Here is a 21,618-nt window from a genome sequence, read left to right on the forward strand (position 1 = left end):
TGGCTAAAGGTGTTCTTATTCATCTGAAAGGTGCACTACAGATATCCGGAACACTCTGCCTAGCCATCTCTTTTGTCATAGGTTTCCACCGGTGGCTTCTTCCGTATGTTTTTCAAAGTGCCTTTTAAAATGAAATAAAAAAATGTCGCACTGTTTTTTTCAGAAAATGCTTATTCTCAAGAGATGACTTCACAGAAAGGTTTGGTCTGGGTTGGTTTGGTTTGTGGGGTTCAATATCCCAAATCGACTCAGGCTACGAGAGATGCCATAGTGGGGGCTACAGAGTAATTTCGACCACCTGGGATTCTTTAACGTGCACCGACATTACACAGCACACGGGCGCCCAGCTTTACACCTCCATCTAGAAGCCGTGACGGCCGCCGGGATTCGATCCCGCATCCTCGGGCACAGTAGTCATGAGTGCCGTAACCACTCCACCACCACGGCGGGTACTTCAAAGAAAGGTAAAGTGGCCTCAGGCGTATCACCACTCAGTACCAGGACGAGAATGTCGGAGATGCATGAAAAGCAGAAAATTTTTTTGCACATGTGGAAATATTCAACCTAACCGTAAAGTTAACACAAGCCAAAGCTTGCAAGGTAAGTTTTATCTTTCTGTGACATATAAATTAGCTCAGTTAGTGACCTAAGCAAAGTAAAGCTAGCAACCACTGAAACAAGAAGATTGGTTTAAAAAACGAAATTTTCGAACACATACGCAATGATGCACAAACATAAAAATGAGATCAAGTTAGAACATTACACAGTCACTGCAAGACATAAAAGTAAAAAAAAAAAGGAAATGTGCATACCTCTGAGTATGCCGCTGCAGGCCAGCTTTGCTGAGGAAAAGCTGCTCACAATGAACGCAGAGGAATGTCTCACGCCCATGTTGGTGCGTCTGCATATCCGAACAGTGCACACCAATAAATGAAACTATCATCACACAAAATCTGCCAAGAGCATTAACCAGTTGCCCAAAAATATAGCCAAGAAACATATTTTGATGTTTTTTTTTTTTTTTTTCAAAAAATTGCTACCTTTCACGGCCTCTGCCGTACCAGTGAAAACGAAATGCTACCATTGGCTACCTTAGTGAAAAAAGAATGGTGTGCATTTACAGACGCCCAAGCGGAAACACAAGTAAAAAATAATATATGTGCGATAGGATGCTGATAAGGAGAGTGGTATTTGCTTTCAAGGGACCTGCATCCAGGAACAAGTCTCACAATTTCTGCATAAAATAAAACTTAATGGACAAAGAACAGTGTGCCTCGAGCCCCTTTAAATTTTAATCGAGAACACGTTAAGCAAGCAAGGACCAGTGGAGCACACTGTTTTTTTTTCACTAATCCCAGAACTGCAGGGCCGTGCTGGGTACAAAAACCAAAAGCGAGACTCACCATGTTGTGTTCCTGCAGTTCTTTCTGGTTGGAGAATGTCAGGTTACACTCCTTGCACTCAAAGGTGTGACTCTGCTGGTGACGCACAAACGCCACCTGTCGGATGAAGCCCCGCTGGCAGGACTTGCACTGAAACGGCCATTCCGACTCAGGCCTGCACCCCACCCACATAAACAGTAGAAAAATTGATGAGAATTCAGATAAGAATTCGAGCCAATAAGCACAGCTCCATCGGCCAACTATGGGAAAATACACTGCTATAAATCGCTGGGGTTGAAAGGAAGTCAGGTAGGAAGATGAGATTTAGAAATTTCCTTGGATGAGGCGGCCGCAGGTGGTGCGGGCTGGAGACCAAACGAGAAGCCTTTGTCTGGCAGTGGAGGTGGTTAAGCTGACGATCTAGAAATGACAATATCGAAACCCCAGAGAGTATGCAAAGCAACAATTAAAATGCACTGCCTTAACTTAAATTAATGAACTCGCTGTGCAGTAACGATTCACCCCTGCAAGTTGGCACGGTTTCGTGCAAATGGCTGCCCAAACTGTCCAGATAAGGTGGGATCGATCTGCAAACCTCTCGAGAGAGTCGGGAGAGACAAAAGAACAGCAACTATTTTTTTTTAGAAAACTTAAATCTATTTCTGTATGCCCAAACACTCACCTTGTTTACTGTAAGTTGTCTGTCTCTTCCATGTTAATAACCTCAATGATGTGCATACATTTTGGCGGTCACCAATATAGACTGAATAAATAATATACTTCACAATTAGTATAGCTATGAAATTATTTTATGACGAAGAGTGTACATAGTGCTTAAAATACACCCTTGGGTACTGTATTTTCCTGGATGAAGTTCAACAGAGATGAGCCCCGGTGGACTAGAAATGAAGTCAGACAAGGAGTCCTTCAAGCAGTTTAGCATACTGCCATGGACACTTAGGTTGGCTAGGTCACAGTGAATCCCAAACCTCCAAGTGGCATCAAAAGCTTGCTCTACATTAAAAAAAAAAAAAACTGCTTCTCGAACAGTGTTTTCGAGCCGGACAAGATGGTTGACTGTTTTGTCTTTTTTTTCCTTTAAGTTGCTCTGATGGATGTCAAGAAGTCTATGGGAACCAAGAATAAAAGTTAACCTAATATTTAGTATGCTTTGAAAAGATTTAGCAAGGCAACTGATAACTGCTATTGGTCTAGAACTTAGTGACAGGTTTCCAGGTTTCATTTTTTTTTTAATTATTATTTTAAAAGTGTTTATACAGTTTCAAAAAGATAGTGTTTTGTAGTGTATCTGATAGGTCCAGATGCAGCCTTTTTACCGGCCAAAGAAAATTATTGTAGGGTTCACAGTGCAGCCACTTGTTGGAAATCGGTTTTTCAGCTGTGTTTCTGTGCTTCAAAACCACTTATGTGCAATGTGATGAACTAGAAATACTCCCCTACTACAGTATTGTGCATTTTTATTGCGAAGATTTAAAAAGTTCTCCCGCCTCAAGGACTGGCTCATTTGCAGTGAAACTGCACATGGAGCTTGCGCATTGCTCTCACTTTTGTTTTGTAGAAGTTCATCAATGGTACTAATTAGTCAGCTTGGCCGTGCATCATGCAAACATGTACTCAACTGTGCTGAAATCAAGGAACCAAAAACTGGGAGCGCCGAGTTGTTGCCAAAGGGCGGTGGTTGCGCCATCTGTCGTTCGCAGAAGACCCACAAGCCATACAATGCTCACCTCTGTGCTCTCCTGTGTTAGGTACCATGAATTATTGCTCACACTATGTTTTGTTTCTTTTTTTTTTTTTACTTACTTCTCTACATTATTGCATACACCATGTTCTGTTGTATTGTAGTACCATTCTCAAGAATAGAGGGGTGTGTGAACGTTTCATTGAGTTTGTTGATATCTCAAAATTATGTGTGTACAAAAATTCAAAATTTCAAACAAGGATAGACAGTGCCTGTTAGTATTTGATTCATATTCACATTAAAAAAAACTGCTGTTCGAAATTTTTGTATATTTGAAATTAGTGAATAAAGCAAAGATTATTTAATTCACTGCAGTTTCACCACACTGTGCTCTTTACCGCAACGCTTAACCGCGCTGACTGTGCAATGAAGCACTCTCAAAATGCAACGGGGCCGTTTTGTGAAGAGGGCCTTACTTAGGCTTCATCTCAAATACAGACAACAATCGTGCAGGAGTTCATCACGTAAAATTACTGCGATGCAAATGATTTGCGGAAAATGTTTCAGGCCCATTCAATAATTCGAGCTTTGGTTAATTTGGACAATTTTTCTGGTAGTTAAAAGATGCATTAATGATAGTTTACTGTATTCAGCACCAACATGGCAGCTCCACTCTGTTTTATGCCCGTCCTTCCTGTGCAAAGAACCAGTATAAGGAATCACGCATAAAATGTATGCTAGATTCTTCCGAAGGGTATACACTTTTGTGCAGTTCTAGTTCAATTTATTTACAAATACTGTGCCACTTCTGAAATGAACAAAGCAAACAGTGCTAGCTAATTTTTAACGTTACTCTCTTTTTTTCACTGATTACATATCCAATATTCGATTCAATATTCGAAGGCATTTTTTCCCCATATTCATATTCTAGTATTTCCATTCAAAAAGAAGTCGTACTTGGAATTCTTCTTCCAAATTGGCCTTCTCTAGATGCAACGGTAAGTCGGCAAAGTGCAGTTTCCAAGGATGAGATTTTCATGGGAGGTTCTATGGTGAAAATGGTAAAATGATTACCATGAGGAAATAATAGCTCCCATATGGGTTGTCAAGTAAACACTAAAAAAATGTAAAAACAGAGGGTGCACTAAAGGAAAAATATATACAGCTCATTCCTTGAGCTCGGAGAGCAATAGGTTTGAATGCCAGCATTAAGCAGGTAGACATTTTTGCTAAGAATAAAATCTCCTAAAGTACAGCCTCTTGTGCCAGCTTGTTCATTTCTCCAAAACCTGAAGTTGGTAGTACTAAAATCCCCAACTACCAGATATGATTCTGGTACGAGCTGTTTTAAGAGTGCTTACAAGTTGTGAATTGTTAGTTAAAATTGGCAAGACGTACAAAAACATGTTGTTGTTTTAAAAGAATGGATTGAGTAATTCCATGAGTTGCGACACCACTTTGTGATATAAAAGTGACGACCCTAGAGAGCCTATTTGCAGCTCTTGGTCACAGAGGTCAATTGCTCACTGTATTTCTATAAGACATACTGGTGTTTAGGAAGTAAGCTTATAAGCATAAAATCTATTCTGGGCAAGCAAGAATCATTTCTGTGCCTCCCTGAACGATATATTTCCCTTTATTTCTGCTTGAAGTTCTAATGCCAAAGGGGTGCATGTATAAGTGATGGATTAATTCCTCTGTGTTCATACCCTTCCCCTCGTAGTATTAGTTGGAAGAAGGAGGCAATGTGCCATTCAGGCAGGGGATCCCCCTAGCCCTATTTACCTTATCTAGCCCTAACCGTACGTCAAGACATGGCACACAACACTATACATAATTAAAATCTGCCTGTCCTCCCCTTTGGTGCATGCGCGATTTGAGATACCTGTCATGAGGATAGGAGGTCTGTTAGAAAAGCATCCGACCTTATTTTTTTTTTTTTTTTGCGAACACCTAACAGATATGAAAAAAGTGCACCTACATCAGGCGACCTTGAACCTTCGTGCACATGCAGAAATTTTTTCTCGCCTGCCGATAGCGTCAGTCGCTGGGACGCAGCATTTGAGTGAGGTAGTGCGCAGTGCTCTCGTTGTTTTTTTTTTTTATTGCACGGAAATTGGCGGAGCGACTGGAGCTGCTCTACTGCATCAAATTTTGCCAAAAACTGGCCGACATCCAACTGGAAACCACTCGGAAGATTCAGACAGCTTTCCGTGATGATGCTACAAGCAGAACACAGATTACGCAGTGATATAACCGGTTTAAAGATGGCCGCACATCAGTGGAGAGCCAGCCCCACTCTGGTCAGCTATCAACATGCCGAAATGACCAGGTCATTGTCGAAGTGAACGTTGTGGTGGTGCGGGACCGTCGTGTGACTATCCGAGAAATCGCGGAAGAGGTGGGCATCAGCCCTTTTTCTGCACATTCCATTATCATTGAAGATTTGGCCATGAAGACGGCTGCAGCGAAATTCGTGCCGAAGCTGCTCACGGTGGAGCAAAGGCAACTTCGTGTTGAAATCTCACAGGACATGCTGGATTACCCCGACTTCATGAACACCATAATCACTGGTGACGAGTCTTGGGTGTACAGGTACGACCCGGAAATCAAATCCCAGTCATCACAGTGAAAGCATTCCACGTCAACAAGACCAAAGAAAGCCCAACAAGATTGATGCTGGCTGCTTCCTTTGACTCCCGCAGTGTGGTACACCCCAAGTACGCACCTCAGGGTCAAACAATCACCAAAGAGTACTACAGGGATGTCCTCCGTCACCTACGTGATGCCGTGCAACGCAAGAGACCAGAGTTGTGGTGAACAGGAAATTGGCGCATTAATCTCGAGAATGCTCTTGCACATTCCTCGCACTTGATTCAGACTTTTTTGGCGAAAAACCAGACTTCTGTAGTTCAATACGCTCCTTACTTTCCTGATATGGCCCCCTGAAACTTCAGGCTGTTTCCCAAAACCAAGAGGCCATTGAAAGAAGCGCGTTTTCAGACAAGAGAGGATATTATGGCTGCAATGACAGCTGAGTTAAACTCCATTCCGAAAGAAGCCTTCTCGGAATGCTTCCAACAATGGCAGCACCGCTGGGAGAAGTGTGTGGAGTCGCAAGGAGACTACTTTGAGGGTGATTAGGTTTCCAACGCTCCTGTTATGGCAGGTTTTTTTTCTCCGGCTAAAGGACTGATACTTTTCTAACAGACCTCGTAAACCCTGTGACAGTGTCTAGGCACAAATACTTCCTCAGGATGGTGCGCCTACGGTGTAACTGTGGACACAACTATGATAAGTCAGTAATGAACAACCGTAACACTATCAACAAACATTGTTAATTTTGCAGCAGAACTTATCTGCACTGCTACTTTCTCCTGCCCCACTGCCCTTTCTAAACCTGCTAAATAAAGTTTGAAAATGTCCAGCAGAGTAAACAGGAAACCTTGCTGCCTTAGTGCACAGCACATTATCTGCATCACAGTATCAAACGCTGGCCAATTCTTGTTTACAAATGAATGAGGAGAGTTTTGGTGCTGAAGTGGTCTTCGTATCATTCTGACCGCAGCTGTAACTGGCCCGAGCTCGAGTGTGATGCACACCTGCAGCCACTGCTACTGTTGCTTGCGAATGCAGCACAGCTCATAGCAGACTTTCTCCGATTGTTGCTGGCGTTCTGACAATTCAACTGAGCATTTCTTCCTTCAGTTTTTTCGCTAGCTTTATCTATCCACCTTTGTGCGCGATACCCAACTGGCCATAGCACAGTTAAACACTTTGCGTTTCCTCCATTCTCTCGCTGTCTCTTGACCATTAGACCTGCACATCTCCAGAAAGTCATGAGCTCAAGGAAAAAAAAGAGATAACTATGAAAAATGGCAAGTGGATAAACGAAGCCAGTACCTATGCTTCCATTTGTGTAGCAGGCACTCTGCGCTGGTGGGAAAGGTCTGCTTGCAGACCTTGCAGCCGTACAGGGTCTTGACACCATTAGGCTTAGCAGCATTGTTCCGACAGTGGCTAATGGCCTTGTGAAGCTGCAGCACCTCCGAGCTGGAAAACCAACCTCCACAGGATGGGCAAAGGAGGCCCGAGATGTCGCTAGGAGTCTCAGTTTCAGTTTCAACGGGCTTGGATGGCCGCTTGTCGTTCTTCTCAGGGCCTGCATGCACAGACATACCCCAATTATCATCTGTTCTTCACATGTCCCTTCACAACACAGCAAGAAAATGCAACTTGGTTTATGGGGTTCACCTCAAAGCGACTCAGGCTATGAGAGATTCCATAGTGAAGGACTCCGGTAATTTCTAATATGTGTAGTTCTTTAACATGCACCGACATCAGATAGTACAAAGATGCCTTGCTTTTCGTTTCCATCGCAAAGCAGTGGCCACAGCCTGGATAGTCTGCTTTGATAGGATCAGCAATTGAGCACCCTAATCACTCAGCGGCCCCGGGCAGCAGGGCAAATAAATATAACTGTTCAAACACCGCCTCAAATGTGATTGTATGATCCAACAGCTGGACGCCAGTAGGCACAGAAAGTGTGAAGCACACAGCCAATTAACACCTGAACTTTTACACCTTGCACTGACAAATCTGAAAGCACTGATATGGTTGTGACAGTGTGTGGAGTGAATCTACATGCTCTGAAAAGATAACTAAACACGATAAAAAAAAATGAAATAAAAAACCAGCAATGAGATAAGCACCAATATTCTATGCTGCCTACGTCTCCTTTTCAATGGAATTATTCATGTTTTTGAAGCCACATTTGCAAAGCTAAGTGCCAGAAGAAAAGTGCAATGAATAAGGTGCTCTGAAGCTCTAAGCCGTAAAAATGACACAAGATGCAACATAAAAACATTCCGTGCTGATCTATGGCATCCGAACTGACCGTGATGACCTATGGATGCTAGTCAGTACTCTCATGTCAGCGTTTTCATGTAACTGGTTCCTATTCTCATAGCTGCATGGTACAATCAGCCGTTTTTTCTTTTCACTCTACTGTTTCATGTTAGCTAGCCTATGCTGCACTGTGGTAAGCAAGAAATGTTCAATAACCATGCAAACTTGAAGCATTTTATGAGCTTTAGGGCAACACCGTTTCTTTGTTACTCTAGTCATTCCATCACAGCACGGCTAACCGGGTGCTTAACATTAAGGCATTCCCAAACATATCTGACGTGCACTACCATTTATGCATATATTTCCATATACAGCTTCAAAATGTGTGACACAGAGATGTGTTGCACAAAAAGCAGCAGTTTGGACACTATGCATGAAAGTCCACAACTAATCTAAACTAAGGCAACACAGTTGTCGCATATTGAATATAAGGCAGCAAGCAGGAAAGCTAACGCTGAGATATATTCCGCCCAGATATAAAATGTCTCTTGGCAATTTTTTATTAATATACACAGTAATATACGCATTGAATATACGCATTGAATATATAATATACGCATTTATTAATATATGCATTGAAGAACAGTCAAGCCACACTGCTAGCGACAATTTAATATACACCTCTGCACACACAAGCTACTAATTTCTTCACCATAAAATATGGGTGGAAACATTAGGTTTTTGATACTCGTAGTCTTTTTCTGAACCATCTCAACAACTAGTGAGAGAAAGTTATTTAATGACATGAAAGGTGACGAGGTTGGCTGGCAAAAAAGTGACCCTGGTCCTCTACTCCACACTGGGAAAAGGAGTAACTATAGACTATAGACAAAGAGACCACAGACGGAAAGTATAAACTATGCCCATCACGTTACTAATTTTTCCTTACCTATCCTCTCTTCCTTCACGTCCTCCAAATTTTGTAGCGTAAAATTGAAAAGACACAAAACTCTAATTTCCTGGTGAACACCTCAAATATGCTGTCAGAGGATGTGAGTGCTAAAGAAGAAATTAGATGTCCTTGAGCGCGGTATGCCTTCAAGTCAGCGTTGCTATCTCCTGTAGCTCTTACTGCATTAGCCCTGCGCGTCAGCATCTGGTCCTGATGCCATCATCAGCACAAATGCACAAACTTGCTGGCAAGACTTCTCATACAAAACCCTTATTTTGAACAACAACTTCAGGGTTTGATCCACAGTGGAGCTTAGAGGCAATAAAGTCGCTCTCACTGCTGTCAGTCTGGGTGTCTTCTCCGCCAGCAGGTGTCTTTGCAACAAGATTGTTTCGAGAAAGCAGGCAAGGCGATGAGCGTAACAAATGATATCGCTGGTAATAAATTCACTTCATTCTTACATCTACTTCCAATCAAGAGAGAGGCAATAATCTGGATGTGTCACTCACCAACTAGCACCTGCCAGACCCAGGCCAGTGATTTTTCACTTACAACGGCCACTTTAACACTGACAATGCCGGACCTTCTAGACAAGAGGGCCTTTAGCGCTATCACATAAACACAGCTCGCTAATAATATGCTGAGATGTAACCAATCCTCACCTAGAATTAGGTCATCCACAGCTTCATCATCAGATGCATCTGGGATGTCCTCAAGGTCCTCAGGCAGTGGAGCGTCTCGTAAAGTGCACAGTGGGTTGCGCTCACCATAAGGCACGCTGATGAACACCTTTTTGCTTACAGGCACTTCATCTTCTGTGGATGTACATGCAGCCAGAAATGCACAAAGTACTGAATCATCTCCACAGTCAGGAAAGGAAAAATTTCTCAGAACATCCACTTTCTGTACGCGGCATCAAGATAAGTAGTCTTTCAGGTTAGACAGGCCAGCTCTATCTCAGAATTTTGAGCAAATCCAGCAGCGCACAACATGTTCCACAATTTTACACACACTACAGAATGCTTATTCCAGCTCAATCAGTGACTCATGCGAGCTAAAATTTCTCACAGATATTGCGTTTGATAACCAAGATAATGGAGTTTGGTGGGAGTGTCGCTTTATTCAACATTTGTTTCGGGCATTTGCCAGATTCAATCGTAAGAAGTCAGATATTCGCACCTCCTGAGGTGATAGCAAAACAAAACAAGCCGCTGCCCCTACAATAGCACTGGTGTTGGCCTTACAGATTCTCATGTGCGCATGTACAGCTGGTTACTTGCTTAACCACAATTCCTATAATTCATGCATCTATTACCTCCCAAATACTAATCATCAGTCAGGCTACACCCACTGCAGGATAATGGCCTCTAATTACCCCCGTTCTTGTGCCAAGTGCTTCCATCTAATCCCTGCAGACTTCCTAATCTCATCCATCCACCTGACTTTCTGCTGTCCCATTCTATGTGTGTCTTCCCTTGGAATCCACTCCGTTACTTTTAGCATGCATCGGTTATCTTGCCTTCGTATTACATGACCTGCCCGCGCCCATTTCTTCTGACTTCAAAAAGTATGTCAGTAACTCGTTTTTGCTTTCTAACCCACTCTATACACCTCCTGTTTTTTAACATTACACCCATCGTTCACCTTTCCATAGCTCCCTGCATTGAAGTTAAACTCTTTTCATTAGCCTGCACGTTTCTGCCCCACAGGTGAGTGCCAGTAAGATGCATCTGTTATATATATTTTTAGGGACACTGGTAAACTACCATTCATGATATGAGAGTACTTGCCAAATGCACTTCACCCCAACCTTATTCTTCCGGTTATTTCACGCTTGTGGTTCAGATCTGTAATATACTACCTGTCTTAAGTAGACATATTCCCTTTATGCTTCCAATGCCTCGCTACATATTGTAAACTGTTGTTCCCTTCTGAGGCTATTAAACATTACTTTAGTTTTCTGCTTACTAATTTTTAAGCCTACTGTTGTACTTAGCTTCTTTAGCTTATTAAATCATCCTTTGTCATCAATCTCCTGAGCTTACTACGGAATCACAGATAGCTGAAATATTATTCTACATTAACTTCACCTAAGCTACCTCATTATGTGCAAGACCACCTGACACAGATAAAAGTCCCACTTTAACAAAACCTTACAAACGCACCTGCATGGCCTCCACTACGTTAAGCCCCCCAAACCACAAGCCACTTATCTTCAGGATTGCTGTTCATACTTTTACATTTCCTGCAATGCTTGGCAAGGTGCCCGAAAATAGCAATACTACTAACATTATTTGTGTGTTCTTGAAGCCTGGTGTTGATTCACCTGCCTGTTTGGCCAATGTATCTCTTCCCACATGACAAGCAGCAAGTATACAATGTTTGTGTCACAAGGTACGTGCTATTTAGAATGTTTCTGCCTGCACCCATGTGTGATACGAGGGTCAATTACCTTTATACAGAGGGCTGAAAGCTTGTTTGGCGCAGAAAGGACAACGTCCATCCCTGAACGCTCAGCCATGTTTTTGAGGCGGTGGCTGATGTCATGGATGTAGGGCATTATGACGACAAATTCAACCGCTGCACAATTATAGGTAAAGGACGGGATAGGTTGTCCAGGGAAATTACCGAGGCCCTTGAAATCCGCCGTACAAATAACCAAAGTGTAAGCACACCTTCCTTATATGTACAGGAATTGTCTAGACTTTCCCACGTGCTCTTTGCTGTTTTTTAATAGCCTTAAGCCGCAAATCTCATTCTGGTTTTTCACTTCCATTTTTATCGCTTTTATGCGCCATTTTGGCTGGTACCCATCCTTTTATTGGTTTTATTCGTTTTTGTCCTGGCCCTTTACATCACATTTCTATCGTTTTTAGCCTTTTCATCTTTCATCTATTTATTTCTGACGTGACTACACTTAATCCGGTGATCGCGCCTTGGCTCCACCCCTCTATGCATGTTTATATGTATTGTGCTAAGAAATTAAATTTTCAGTTCAGCTTCATGTCCTGTCTTTTTCTCCTGTGTGCGTGTGTCGTACGCTGCTTTGTTTTGAGAATGCATTAACAACTAGCCCGGCATCCCACAGTTGTGAATTTTGACAAGTTCATATCCTGTTGCATTCATGGCTCCAATTAATGTGTCCTCATATGATATAAACAGAAATTCAAAACAAAAATGCTGCAGTCTAAAGGCCCGAAGCCATGCTAGAATTAGAATGCTTTGAACCAGTGCTAGTAGCTAGCAGTTTGTACGTACAAAATGCTAAACATTAGGAATAAAATTACAGCCACAGCCTACATGCAAGCCATAAACCAAATATTGAGATATCTTATTGCACAAAAGGACAGAACAGGTTTAAAATTACTTGCTATAAGGCACACAACTATGACACTTTGCTTAAAGGAGAAAGAAGAGTGTTAAATGCAATGTGGCCTTTTCTCATCCATTATTACCGCATTTTTGTCCATGATTATGAAATTACCATGAACCCAAATATATGTTGGTTGGTTTATAGGGTTTAAAGTCCCCAAGCTACTCAGGCCATGAGAGACGCCGTAGTGGAGGGCTCCTGAAATGTCAACCACCTGGGGTTCTTTAACGTGCACTGACATCGCACAGCACATGGGCGCCATGCTTTTAGCCTCCATAGAAAATCAGCTGCCGTGGCCGGGATTCGGTCTCGCCTCCTTAGGTTTAGGTTCAGCAGTCGAGCGTCCTAACCGCTAATCCACTGCAGTGGGGCGAACCTGAGCTTGACATGTGTGTAATTAAGTAAACAAATAAAAATTAAATCAATGGAGACAAAAAGGACAGAAAGAAGAAAAAGGAGAATTCAAATTTATTACCTTTAAATAAGAGTGCTACAAAACAATTAGTCTAATTGAAACAAAGCTGAAAGCAGTCTAAATGTAATGCGAGGAAAACGGATAGTTTCACTCTTCTTTTTCTTGCTTTGTAGTTTCATGCAGTCTGGTACCATAGTGCTCCTATGTCATCTCATTCAATCTAGACTTACCCGGTCTAGATCTTGCAGAGGTTCGAAGCGAAATATGCCGCACTCCTTTGTCCTGAGGGGCCTCCTGGCTGAAGCGGCCAAAAACAAGGGACACAAAGCCCCCAACATCGAGGCCTTTGGGGAACACCAGTTCTGTACAGAACGGATCTAGGTCCACATTGATGTGAACTCGTGTTGCCATGAGCAGTTTTGCAAGTCAGTCCTCAAGCCTAGAAAACAAGAACAAGACATTGATACAGACCAAAGAATAGTAAGGTAAAGAACCACAAGAGTGCCTACAAGTAAACCAAGAAAAAAAAATAAAATCAAGCAATGCACAGAGTCTACCACTCAATTGTCCAATAAAGCACTGCATAATCTGACACTGTGAATGCAAAGAAAAGCAACTATACTCCCGGACAGCTTTTTCTGACTATGCAGCCAAAACTACAGAGCCAAAACGCATCAGCTCACTGTGCAGCAAAATATAGTCCCTTCATAAATTTCGCGGATCGTGCTCTGGAATATTACAGTCGAACGCCTCTGCAGCGAAATGACCTGTATAACGAAGGATTTTGTAGGTCCCAGCTGCATTCCTATGTTTCATATGTATTGTGAACGCCTCTATAAGGAAGAATTTGCCCATACAACGAAGAAATTCGGGCATTCCCGGTGGCTAATTCACTCCTTTATAACGAGCATACATAGCGGCACTGTCACTGCACTACGTAGCCGCCATTGAGTTACGGGAGAGTGTAGGGAACACCACTGCAAAGACAACGGCAGAAATTCCGAACTCCGCAGTGGCCACGGTACCTGCATACCAATGCAAAAAAAGTGCGGAAGGCAGAGCTCCCTAAATATTTGACGAATGGCGCCGGAGTAGCCTGCCGGCAAAAAGCTCATCTAAACGCGTAATGGTCCCCGTGCTCCCTTGCACATGTTGCGTTAAGTAGCGAGCTGCAGTGAGCCACAGTAAACTGTGGTTAGCTGTAGACATGGAAGACAACAGTGGCGACCTCAGTGAACAGCAAGCACAAACACGGCGGAAAAGCCGGTGTCTGCAGCGGCGGATTTTGCCCCGTTCCAACTGGGAGCCTACGGAATGATGTAATCTTTGGACTGTAATGCTTGAATTAATGCTAAATAAAACTTTTGTAGTCCTGAACATGCTTGACCCCTTCATGCGCAAAAAAAAGAGAAATTTTATTTTTTTCATTTTCTTTTGCAATGTCCCCATTCAGGGACAGGACACCTCAATACAGAAAAAGTAGCGCATGTTACTAGCAAAAAGTGCAATAGTGTCCTTAGCAATATATCGGGCACAAAAGATGGTTAAAGGATTATTGCTTGATTTCTTAACTAAATTAATCACTTCAGAGTATATTTATTGTGAAAAAGATAAAAGCTATTGCTCTAAACAGGCATGCACAAAAGATGTGGCTCTTTTGACAGCGAATCCGACAATTCACTATGCATCCTTCACGGCAGCAGCGCTGTGATTTCATTGTGCTGACATGCTCCTGGTTGTAGTCGTTGTACCTAATGATAGCTGTCAGTAGCAAATGCAGTCTGGCCTTCATCGCAACAGGCTCTGGGTACTCACTACAGGACCGACCACGCTATTTTTCTGCTGTTATGCTGCATGCGATTAGGACGTCAGTTCGGAAGGCCATCGTGTGCAACATACTTTTCTGTGCAAGCTTCTCAGCACTTGCATCTGACAGGTGCTCTATCCAGCTGTTGCAAAGAGCAAAAGATATAAAGTGAGAAATTACCCTGACAAGCCACTTTCTGGTTCTTGACCTAAGAGTGTACAGTGACATAAAGAAGTAGAGTTTGGCGTGTTTTGAAACATCCAAAACGATGCTTTTATTGCCTTTTTAGCACAGCACCGTGCACAAAGTAATAAAGTGACGCCAAACACTCAGAAAAAGAGTGTGGCCGCAGAGCCGGCTTTGAGGCGCCCTGCCCTCGAACAGGGACGCTAACATTCAGAAGTGCATGCGAGGCTGAATATGCTCATAACATGGATGATAGCCATTATTTCACAACTATGTGCCCTTCCTCAGACAAATAAATGCTAATATTTTGGTCAGCGCAGATTCTTAACAGTCCAAAATGACAAAAGAAAGAAGCAATTATTGCTAGCTCCGTAGAACGTAGCAGTGTCCATTTTTTCCGCACTTTTCGGGCAGGATTTCTTTTACTTCGTGTAAGATGGTACCAACTGTGCAATAAAGTGGCTCAGGGCGCATGCTTTGAGACATTCAAAATGGCGCATTGCCACTTTGCACAGCAGGCTGCACAAAGTTCTTGTCCCCATAGAGCGACACAGCCCGTGACTTTTACAACATGTATAATGAAGACGTTTACAGGTTCCAAGCATTTCATTATAAAGGCGTTCGACTGTATACCATTACGGAAATATAGACAGTGTTATATCAAGATTGTGCCAGGATACAAGCGTGTACAACATCAGTGTAGTGCATTTTAAAATCACTACAATATGCCAAGCAAACGAGATGGTTGTGCCATTTGTCAGAAGCCTCCCGAAGTGTAGGTTGGCAGCTTATGCTGCGTCTACTCACCGGTTTCTGTATGTTTTTGCAACGTACTTGTTTCAGCAAAGTATGCAGCATATAATATTCATCAACCACGAATTTATGTTCAATTAGGCCATAAGAATTCTAAAGAAAATCATTTCTGTGTCGTCGGTGGCTTGAAAACTATAATTTCAAGCAAAGGTGAAACTGAAACCAAGACCGTAACTGAAGCCAGATATGCCAGAACTACATGGTGTAGTAACGCCATGACAGAAGCTACATCCTTGTAGCCTTGGCTGCATAGCCAGGAGAAGTAATCTGGGAGTAAACAAGAACAACAAGAATGGAGACAGCCATTTGTGACACTGGCAGATTGCTGTGCAGACACAACAATGCAATGCCACCTCCACAGCTTACCACGAGCAACACCCCAATGCAGCTGCATTGGCCGCTGATGGCGGCACTAGCAGCCGATGAGAGCAACCACCTTCTACCATTGCCTCCAATAGCACCTCAAAAATCAGTTTAAGTCTCCATAGACCGCACATGAATACAGGTCTTGTTACGTTGCAACATGTTGCAACTATGGCAGCAACACTGTTTACCATGGAGCAAACCGGTCACTGAGTCATGTTGTCAAACAACCTGTTGACAACAGGCTCTAGGTTTTAGGAACCATCTTTTAAAGGATGATTCCGTTTTTAACTGATAACTGATACCAAATGCCTTAGGAATCGCAGAGAGAAATCAAAATCCGTACTCATCAGTAAAATTGCGCACAACACTCACACTGCTGCTCGCTCTACGCTTGTTGCATGTGTACTCAACAGCCCAATGAGCAATATGGCGACGTACAGCGAGCGCTCTTTACTCAGCTCACAGGTTACTCACAATGAAAGCTTCAAAAGCCAGACGTGCCATAATATATAGCCTAGGAATTTGAGGAGTTAGTATCAATCAGGGCACTTTGCACTACAACGATGACACCCTCTATGTCATCTGTGAAGGAGCAAGCGTCCACACAATGCCAAATCCACCCATAGTCCACACTCCCAGTCTATTATCCAAGGATAATTGGCCCCCTTTGAACACATCAAGGTACGCTATAAATCAGGTGCATGTTTTGCATCATTCAAAATGCTGCAAGGCAAGGTAGGTTTACACCAGCATCAACTTCGCTGAATATTGAAGCACTCAGTGTCATTTTCAACAGGACAAGAGTGGGTAGCACCGCAGAAAAAAATTTGTACCACAATTTTATTCCTTGGCTTTAGCAATGCACACAAAGCCATAACATTTCTTATTAACACTGCCTTTTCCGTCACCTGCCATTTGCAGTTTTTAAGGCGAAAGCCTTTATGTGCTCATACTCGCGATGACCCTCCGTGAGTTACATCCAAAGGCTGGAAGAAGAATGTCAGCTGGCAGCTGACATGGCCGAGCACTAACTGTACGTAGGGTTGCCTGACATTACGTTTGGCAGGAGCTACCGACTCCACCCTCTCCTTTCATATGGGAGGGTGATATCAGAATCAGCTGCCAAAACCCTTGCATTTACGTTATCTCTACTCCAAGCATGCACGTTCATATGACTCGGTTAAAGCGGGGCTTTATATGTTGGCTGGTAGCTTAAGCTATCACGTCATCGCAAAGGTGGGAGTGAAAACAGAAAGAAAGAGGTGCCGTAGTGGAGGGCTTTGGACCACCAATAACCTCAAAGATAGAGGCTTTCACCTCATCGCAGTTTAGTGATCCAAAGTGGCCCCTCGAATTGTTAATCCCATCCGTGAGTGAAAAATTTACAGGGTGTAGTCCTGGAACAGGTAAAACAAAGGCAGTGTCTATTTTGCTGGCAGCCGGCAACATTTTACAGGGTGATATGCGGCCAGCATGCACCCTTGACTGGCCACTTCGTCCTTTGCAAGAACAAATTCTAATCTTTCCCTGGTCCCACTACTCCCAACACCATTCACTTGGGCCACGTCCTTGTGAAGGCTAGCTAAAAATGACGGGTTTCTTTAAAATGAAAAGTTTTTGTGGCAGATTCATCAAGCTGCACTCCATTATCTCGCAAATACTTTTTAGCATATAGTAGTAAGCTACCATTTTACGTGAAAGAACACCCGACATAGAAACAAAGCCGCGCCGGGTCATGTCAGCTGCGAGCTACCAGCTGCCAGAGCCATGCCCGTGATTTGCCGCTCATATCACCGACGCCGGATTTTCTGGTGAACAGGGCCTAAAGCAGTATCGCTATAATACCACGCGACCTTCAGCAGCCAATCACAACCGAATGCCGCGGGAATATACACTGCCCAAAACAAATAGGAAACCGAAGACTGCGCCGACTGCAGAGTCATGAAAAATGCCGAGCGCGAGTCAGGCTCGGCGTTCCGAAAATGGACGTTAAATGGCATATAAACTTCTACTGATAACGTTTTTGGGACCCATTACAGACAAACAAAATAAAAGCAAGGGACCATTGATTAGACCATGAACTCGGGTTACTCTGGAGGTATACTTCGGGCCAGACCGCAATAAACGCAAGGATGGCAACGCTTATTTCCGACGTGTTTTGAGCACGGTGTCTTCTACCGTCGTTAAAAAGATTTTTTCGTTGTCATAAAGAATCAGAGTAACAAAAAATAGTAAGATTATGTGCCTTTGTTGTTTCATTCTACCGCAACGCCGGAACGAATAAATTACTTGATAACTGGCTGGCATCCACAAGTAAGAGAGTCCGTGCAATTGACATGCATGCACGGAATAATGAACACTTCAAAAAGCGACACCTGTGCATAATATCAAGTAGATTATGCACAAACTTTTCGTAAATATATGCTTGCAGTTACCTTATCACTTCAGCAGACGAACTGTGGTTATTTGGCGCAAAACCGACCATTCCAAATCGTGCACAATAACAAAACAAACAAAACTCCATCCAGGTCCTCATTGCTGCCAGATTATACGATATTTATCGTCAACCCGTCGTTGCCGTCGTCAAACAAAAGAGCACAAACCTAGATATCAGTGCTTTTTTCTCTTAGTAACTGTGTATTGTAGTATTTATGAGCATGATGACTTATTTTTGTAGGTATCGGGGTAAATCCATGTACATAGACCCTGGTAAATCTGTATTATTCATTAGTGTGCGGCCATGGTACGGCGAGGATTGAACGCGGGAGATTCAAAGATTCAAAAGCGATATAGGTCGCACGTTTTCAAGCGCGAGCTTTTTGCCTTGTTTGTGGATAAATTTAAAGAGGCTGCAAGTTTTCCCTTTCTACAAAATATTTTTGCAAATTCTGCTAGGTCTCTGATAGAAGCGTGTCCAAGATTGGTTTAGGTTTTTCATCATGTTCTGTTTGTGTCTTGGGCTGTGCAGAAGTATCCGTAGTGCGTTTAAGATCTCTTGATCCGTACCCGGGTCGTTGTATCTTGCTTAGGTTCCGTGTCAAGGAGATGCCGCCGAAGGTTCCACGTATCTCTCGTGCTTAGATTGTCATTTATATATTTTCGCAAATTTGGTTCCATTGCTGTCTCGCGAGTTCTGCGAAGTAGTGTTGAATTTCTTCAGTGAGTTTGACTATATGTTTTGTCGCTGGAGCAATAAAATCTCACCAGGGCTCTATCCTAGCTCTAGATTCAACCAAAGCATTTGATAACGTCAAACACAAAGCTATCCTAGAATGGCTTTTACCATTAAACGTAGGTGAAATAGCGTACAACTACATCAGACTTCCTGTCGGGTAGAAGGCTAAAATCCAATTTGGAACGATCAAATCCAACACCTGTATTTACGAGACAGAGGAATGCAAAACTTTCAGACCTAGAACAGTCTTTTTACGTGGACGATGTTACGATTTTGACCATCAATGGGAATAGCCACGATAGACACGCTACAATAAGCAGCAGGTGCAGTAGAGGAAGCAAAATTTGCTGGACTTGCGTGTTTCCCCCAAAAGTCGGAAATCCGTGTACTATGCCGAAGGAGTCAAAGAAAGAATAAAGCCCCCAAAATCCTAATATACGCAAAAGGAGCAGTCATCCCGGAAGTGGAAACCCTGGGAATAGTGGGAATATTCATATAATCGAATTAATCGAATCAAAGAAACGACATGCTCATTAAGAAATTGAGAAACACAGTAAGCCAAATCGCCCTTCTCATCAGCCGCATCGCAATTTGGCAAAGAAGAATTAATGAAGCCAAGACCAGGAGTACAGGCCTGCGTTCTTAGCAGTCATCTACTCTATACCATATTTCCTCGCAGTCAGGAAAGGGGACAAACTGGATGCGCTAATTAGACAGTCCTACAAAGCTGCACTCAACCCGCCCCGTCATAAATAAAATGAAAAACATTTACAATTATAAATTCATAACACCTTAGCGAAAATGATGGAAGCACATCTAACCGCACAATATGAAAGACTATCAGGTGCTGAAACAGGTGTCTTCATCCTAAAAAAAAAAAGCTGGAAGGCAATACGAAGGAATTTGTACGCGTATACCTTGCCGATTCCATGTGCGCGAATACTTACTAGTCCCTTCTCAGCCGAAAAACATCCATCCTGACTTTGAATAAGACAGAAGAATAACCAGAGCACAAACATGAAATATTTTCAGTTGACGAAGACGCGGAGCACGTGGACACGGCAGTATGTACTAACAGAGACGCATTCTCCTTAACCGTCGTCAACAACCACGGTTGTCTTTTATCAGAATATAAGGGTTAATAATTAAACGAGCAGAACATATATGTGAGCGAACGAGCCGCAAACGGGAGCCGTTAACGCTGCCGTGTTATATGCTCTTAAAGGTAGAGCTCAAGTTTCCTCGCAATTTCTTGATGTTCATGTATTCCCTCTAACCGGTAATGTAAGATTTAAGGTTACACCGTTAGGAAATTCCTGTGTAAAATTCGTTACGAATTAAAGGCGCGCCTTCAGTGAAACAAGGGTGTGTATACACGTCATCAAGGATGTGCGTAGGAAAATCACTGAATGTAATTATCAGCGTCCTCGGCTGAATTTTTGAAAACATTTCTGTCTATTTGCGGAAGAACTCGCAGTAGCAAAAGAGAAATAGGTAGTTCAGGTCGGGAGGTGTCCGGTAATGCAAGAATGATTTTGCTGTTGCTGTCCAAGAGCCGGCTTTTTTCAGGAGGAACAGGAATGTAGCCTTCGTGTGCACGGAGGGCAGAAGTGCACGTACCTTCTCGTAACACATGTACTATGGGAACTCAGGGAATTAAGCATGAAATCATGGTCGCTATAACGAAGTTGTCCCTGCGGTGAATGCCCGAATTAAGCATCATAACTGGCGGACTGTTCGTTAGCGCAGGCTCAAAACTTGGTTGTGAGCCTCAGACAATGAAGGAGCACTTCTCCATGTCATTTACAAAAGACTGCATCGAGATAATTGGAGCATAGCCTCCTCTATCCGGTAGCTAAATGAGGGGTGGCGAAGAATTTTTGTGCCTGGAGGAACCATGACCTGGCTGACGGGGCGTGTCTTGGTCAACCTGCACAGGCCAAAGCTTGTCGTTTCTTGTGTGAGCCAGTGTTTTGGTTAGCTCAGGGAAGTCATCTACCATGCTGAGGCTCTTCGAATGGAGACGAGTGAAGCGAGGTAGGCCTATGACAAGGCAACGCGCTTGGACCGTAGGTTCTATATAGTGAGCGGTTCTCAGGCGGCGTCGTTCTGTTCCAGTTCTGATAGTTCAGCATCAAAATGTTCTGCTCCTACAAGTGTCATGTGAGCCTTGCACTTACCATAGCCTTCATTAGCTCGCACAAAAAACAGAAACCATATGGGCCGATTGTCCTTGGCGCATGCCGATGCTTTTGGAAAATGTGGCCAGCACGGCAGAGAACATTACAAGTTCGGTGTAGTCCCAGAAGGGGCCGCAGAACTCCCCGGAAACAAGTCCAGCATGTCAGTCCGTCGAATGTTTCGAACACGACGTCGAACCAGTGGTGACCTCTGACTTTTTGAAGACAAATTGTGAGGTTTAATAGGGGGATAAATACGTTTTTCCCGCTTAGCCGCGGCTCACAGAACAAACCGCCGGCCCAACCCAGTGATCGCGTGTGCTATCGAGCGCACGCCGACCACTGCGGGCCGTGCTCTTGGGAACAAAGGAACAACACGTACTGACAAAAAAAAAAACACGGATTTATTGCTGTGGTAA

General features: G+C 43.2%; 1 protein-coding gene and 1 pseudogene across 1 annotated transcript in view; one reads left to right on the top strand and one right to left on the bottom strand.

Moving 5' to 3' along the window:
* Positions 1-18,414, bottom strand: part of LOC146191313 (uncharacterized) — a 41,802-nt gene extending 23,388 nt beyond the window's left edge. Inside the window, exons 1-6 of the mRNA XM_084601813.1 lie at positions 18,280-18,414; positions 12,903-13,111; positions 9,547-9,699; positions 6,988-7,246; positions 1,404-1,557; positions 813-901 (exon numbers count right to left, since the gene is read on the bottom strand). Of these exons, the coding sequence (XP_084457939.1) occupies positions 813-901; positions 1,404-1,557; positions 6,988-7,246; positions 9,547-9,699; positions 12,903-13,083 (836 nt within the window). The 5' untranslated portion in view covers positions 13,084-13,111; positions 18,280-18,414. The remainder of the gene's footprint in view (positions 1-812; positions 902-1,403; positions 1,558-6,987; positions 7,247-9,546; positions 9,700-12,902; positions 13,112-18,279) is intronic.
* On the top strand, positions 4,975-5,904 carry LOC146191314 (protein GVQW3-like; annotated as a pseudogene).
* Positions 18,415-21,618: the final 3,204 nt, after the last annotated feature.

The sequence above is a fragment of the Amblyomma maculatum genome, chromosome 4, assembly GCF_055883805.1.
Source record: "Amblyomma maculatum isolate TAMU_Amacu chromosome 4, ASM5588380v1, whole genome shotgun sequence".
NCBI classification, from domain to species: domain Eukaryota; kingdom Metazoa; phylum Arthropoda; class Arachnida; order Ixodida; family Ixodidae; genus Amblyomma; species Amblyomma maculatum.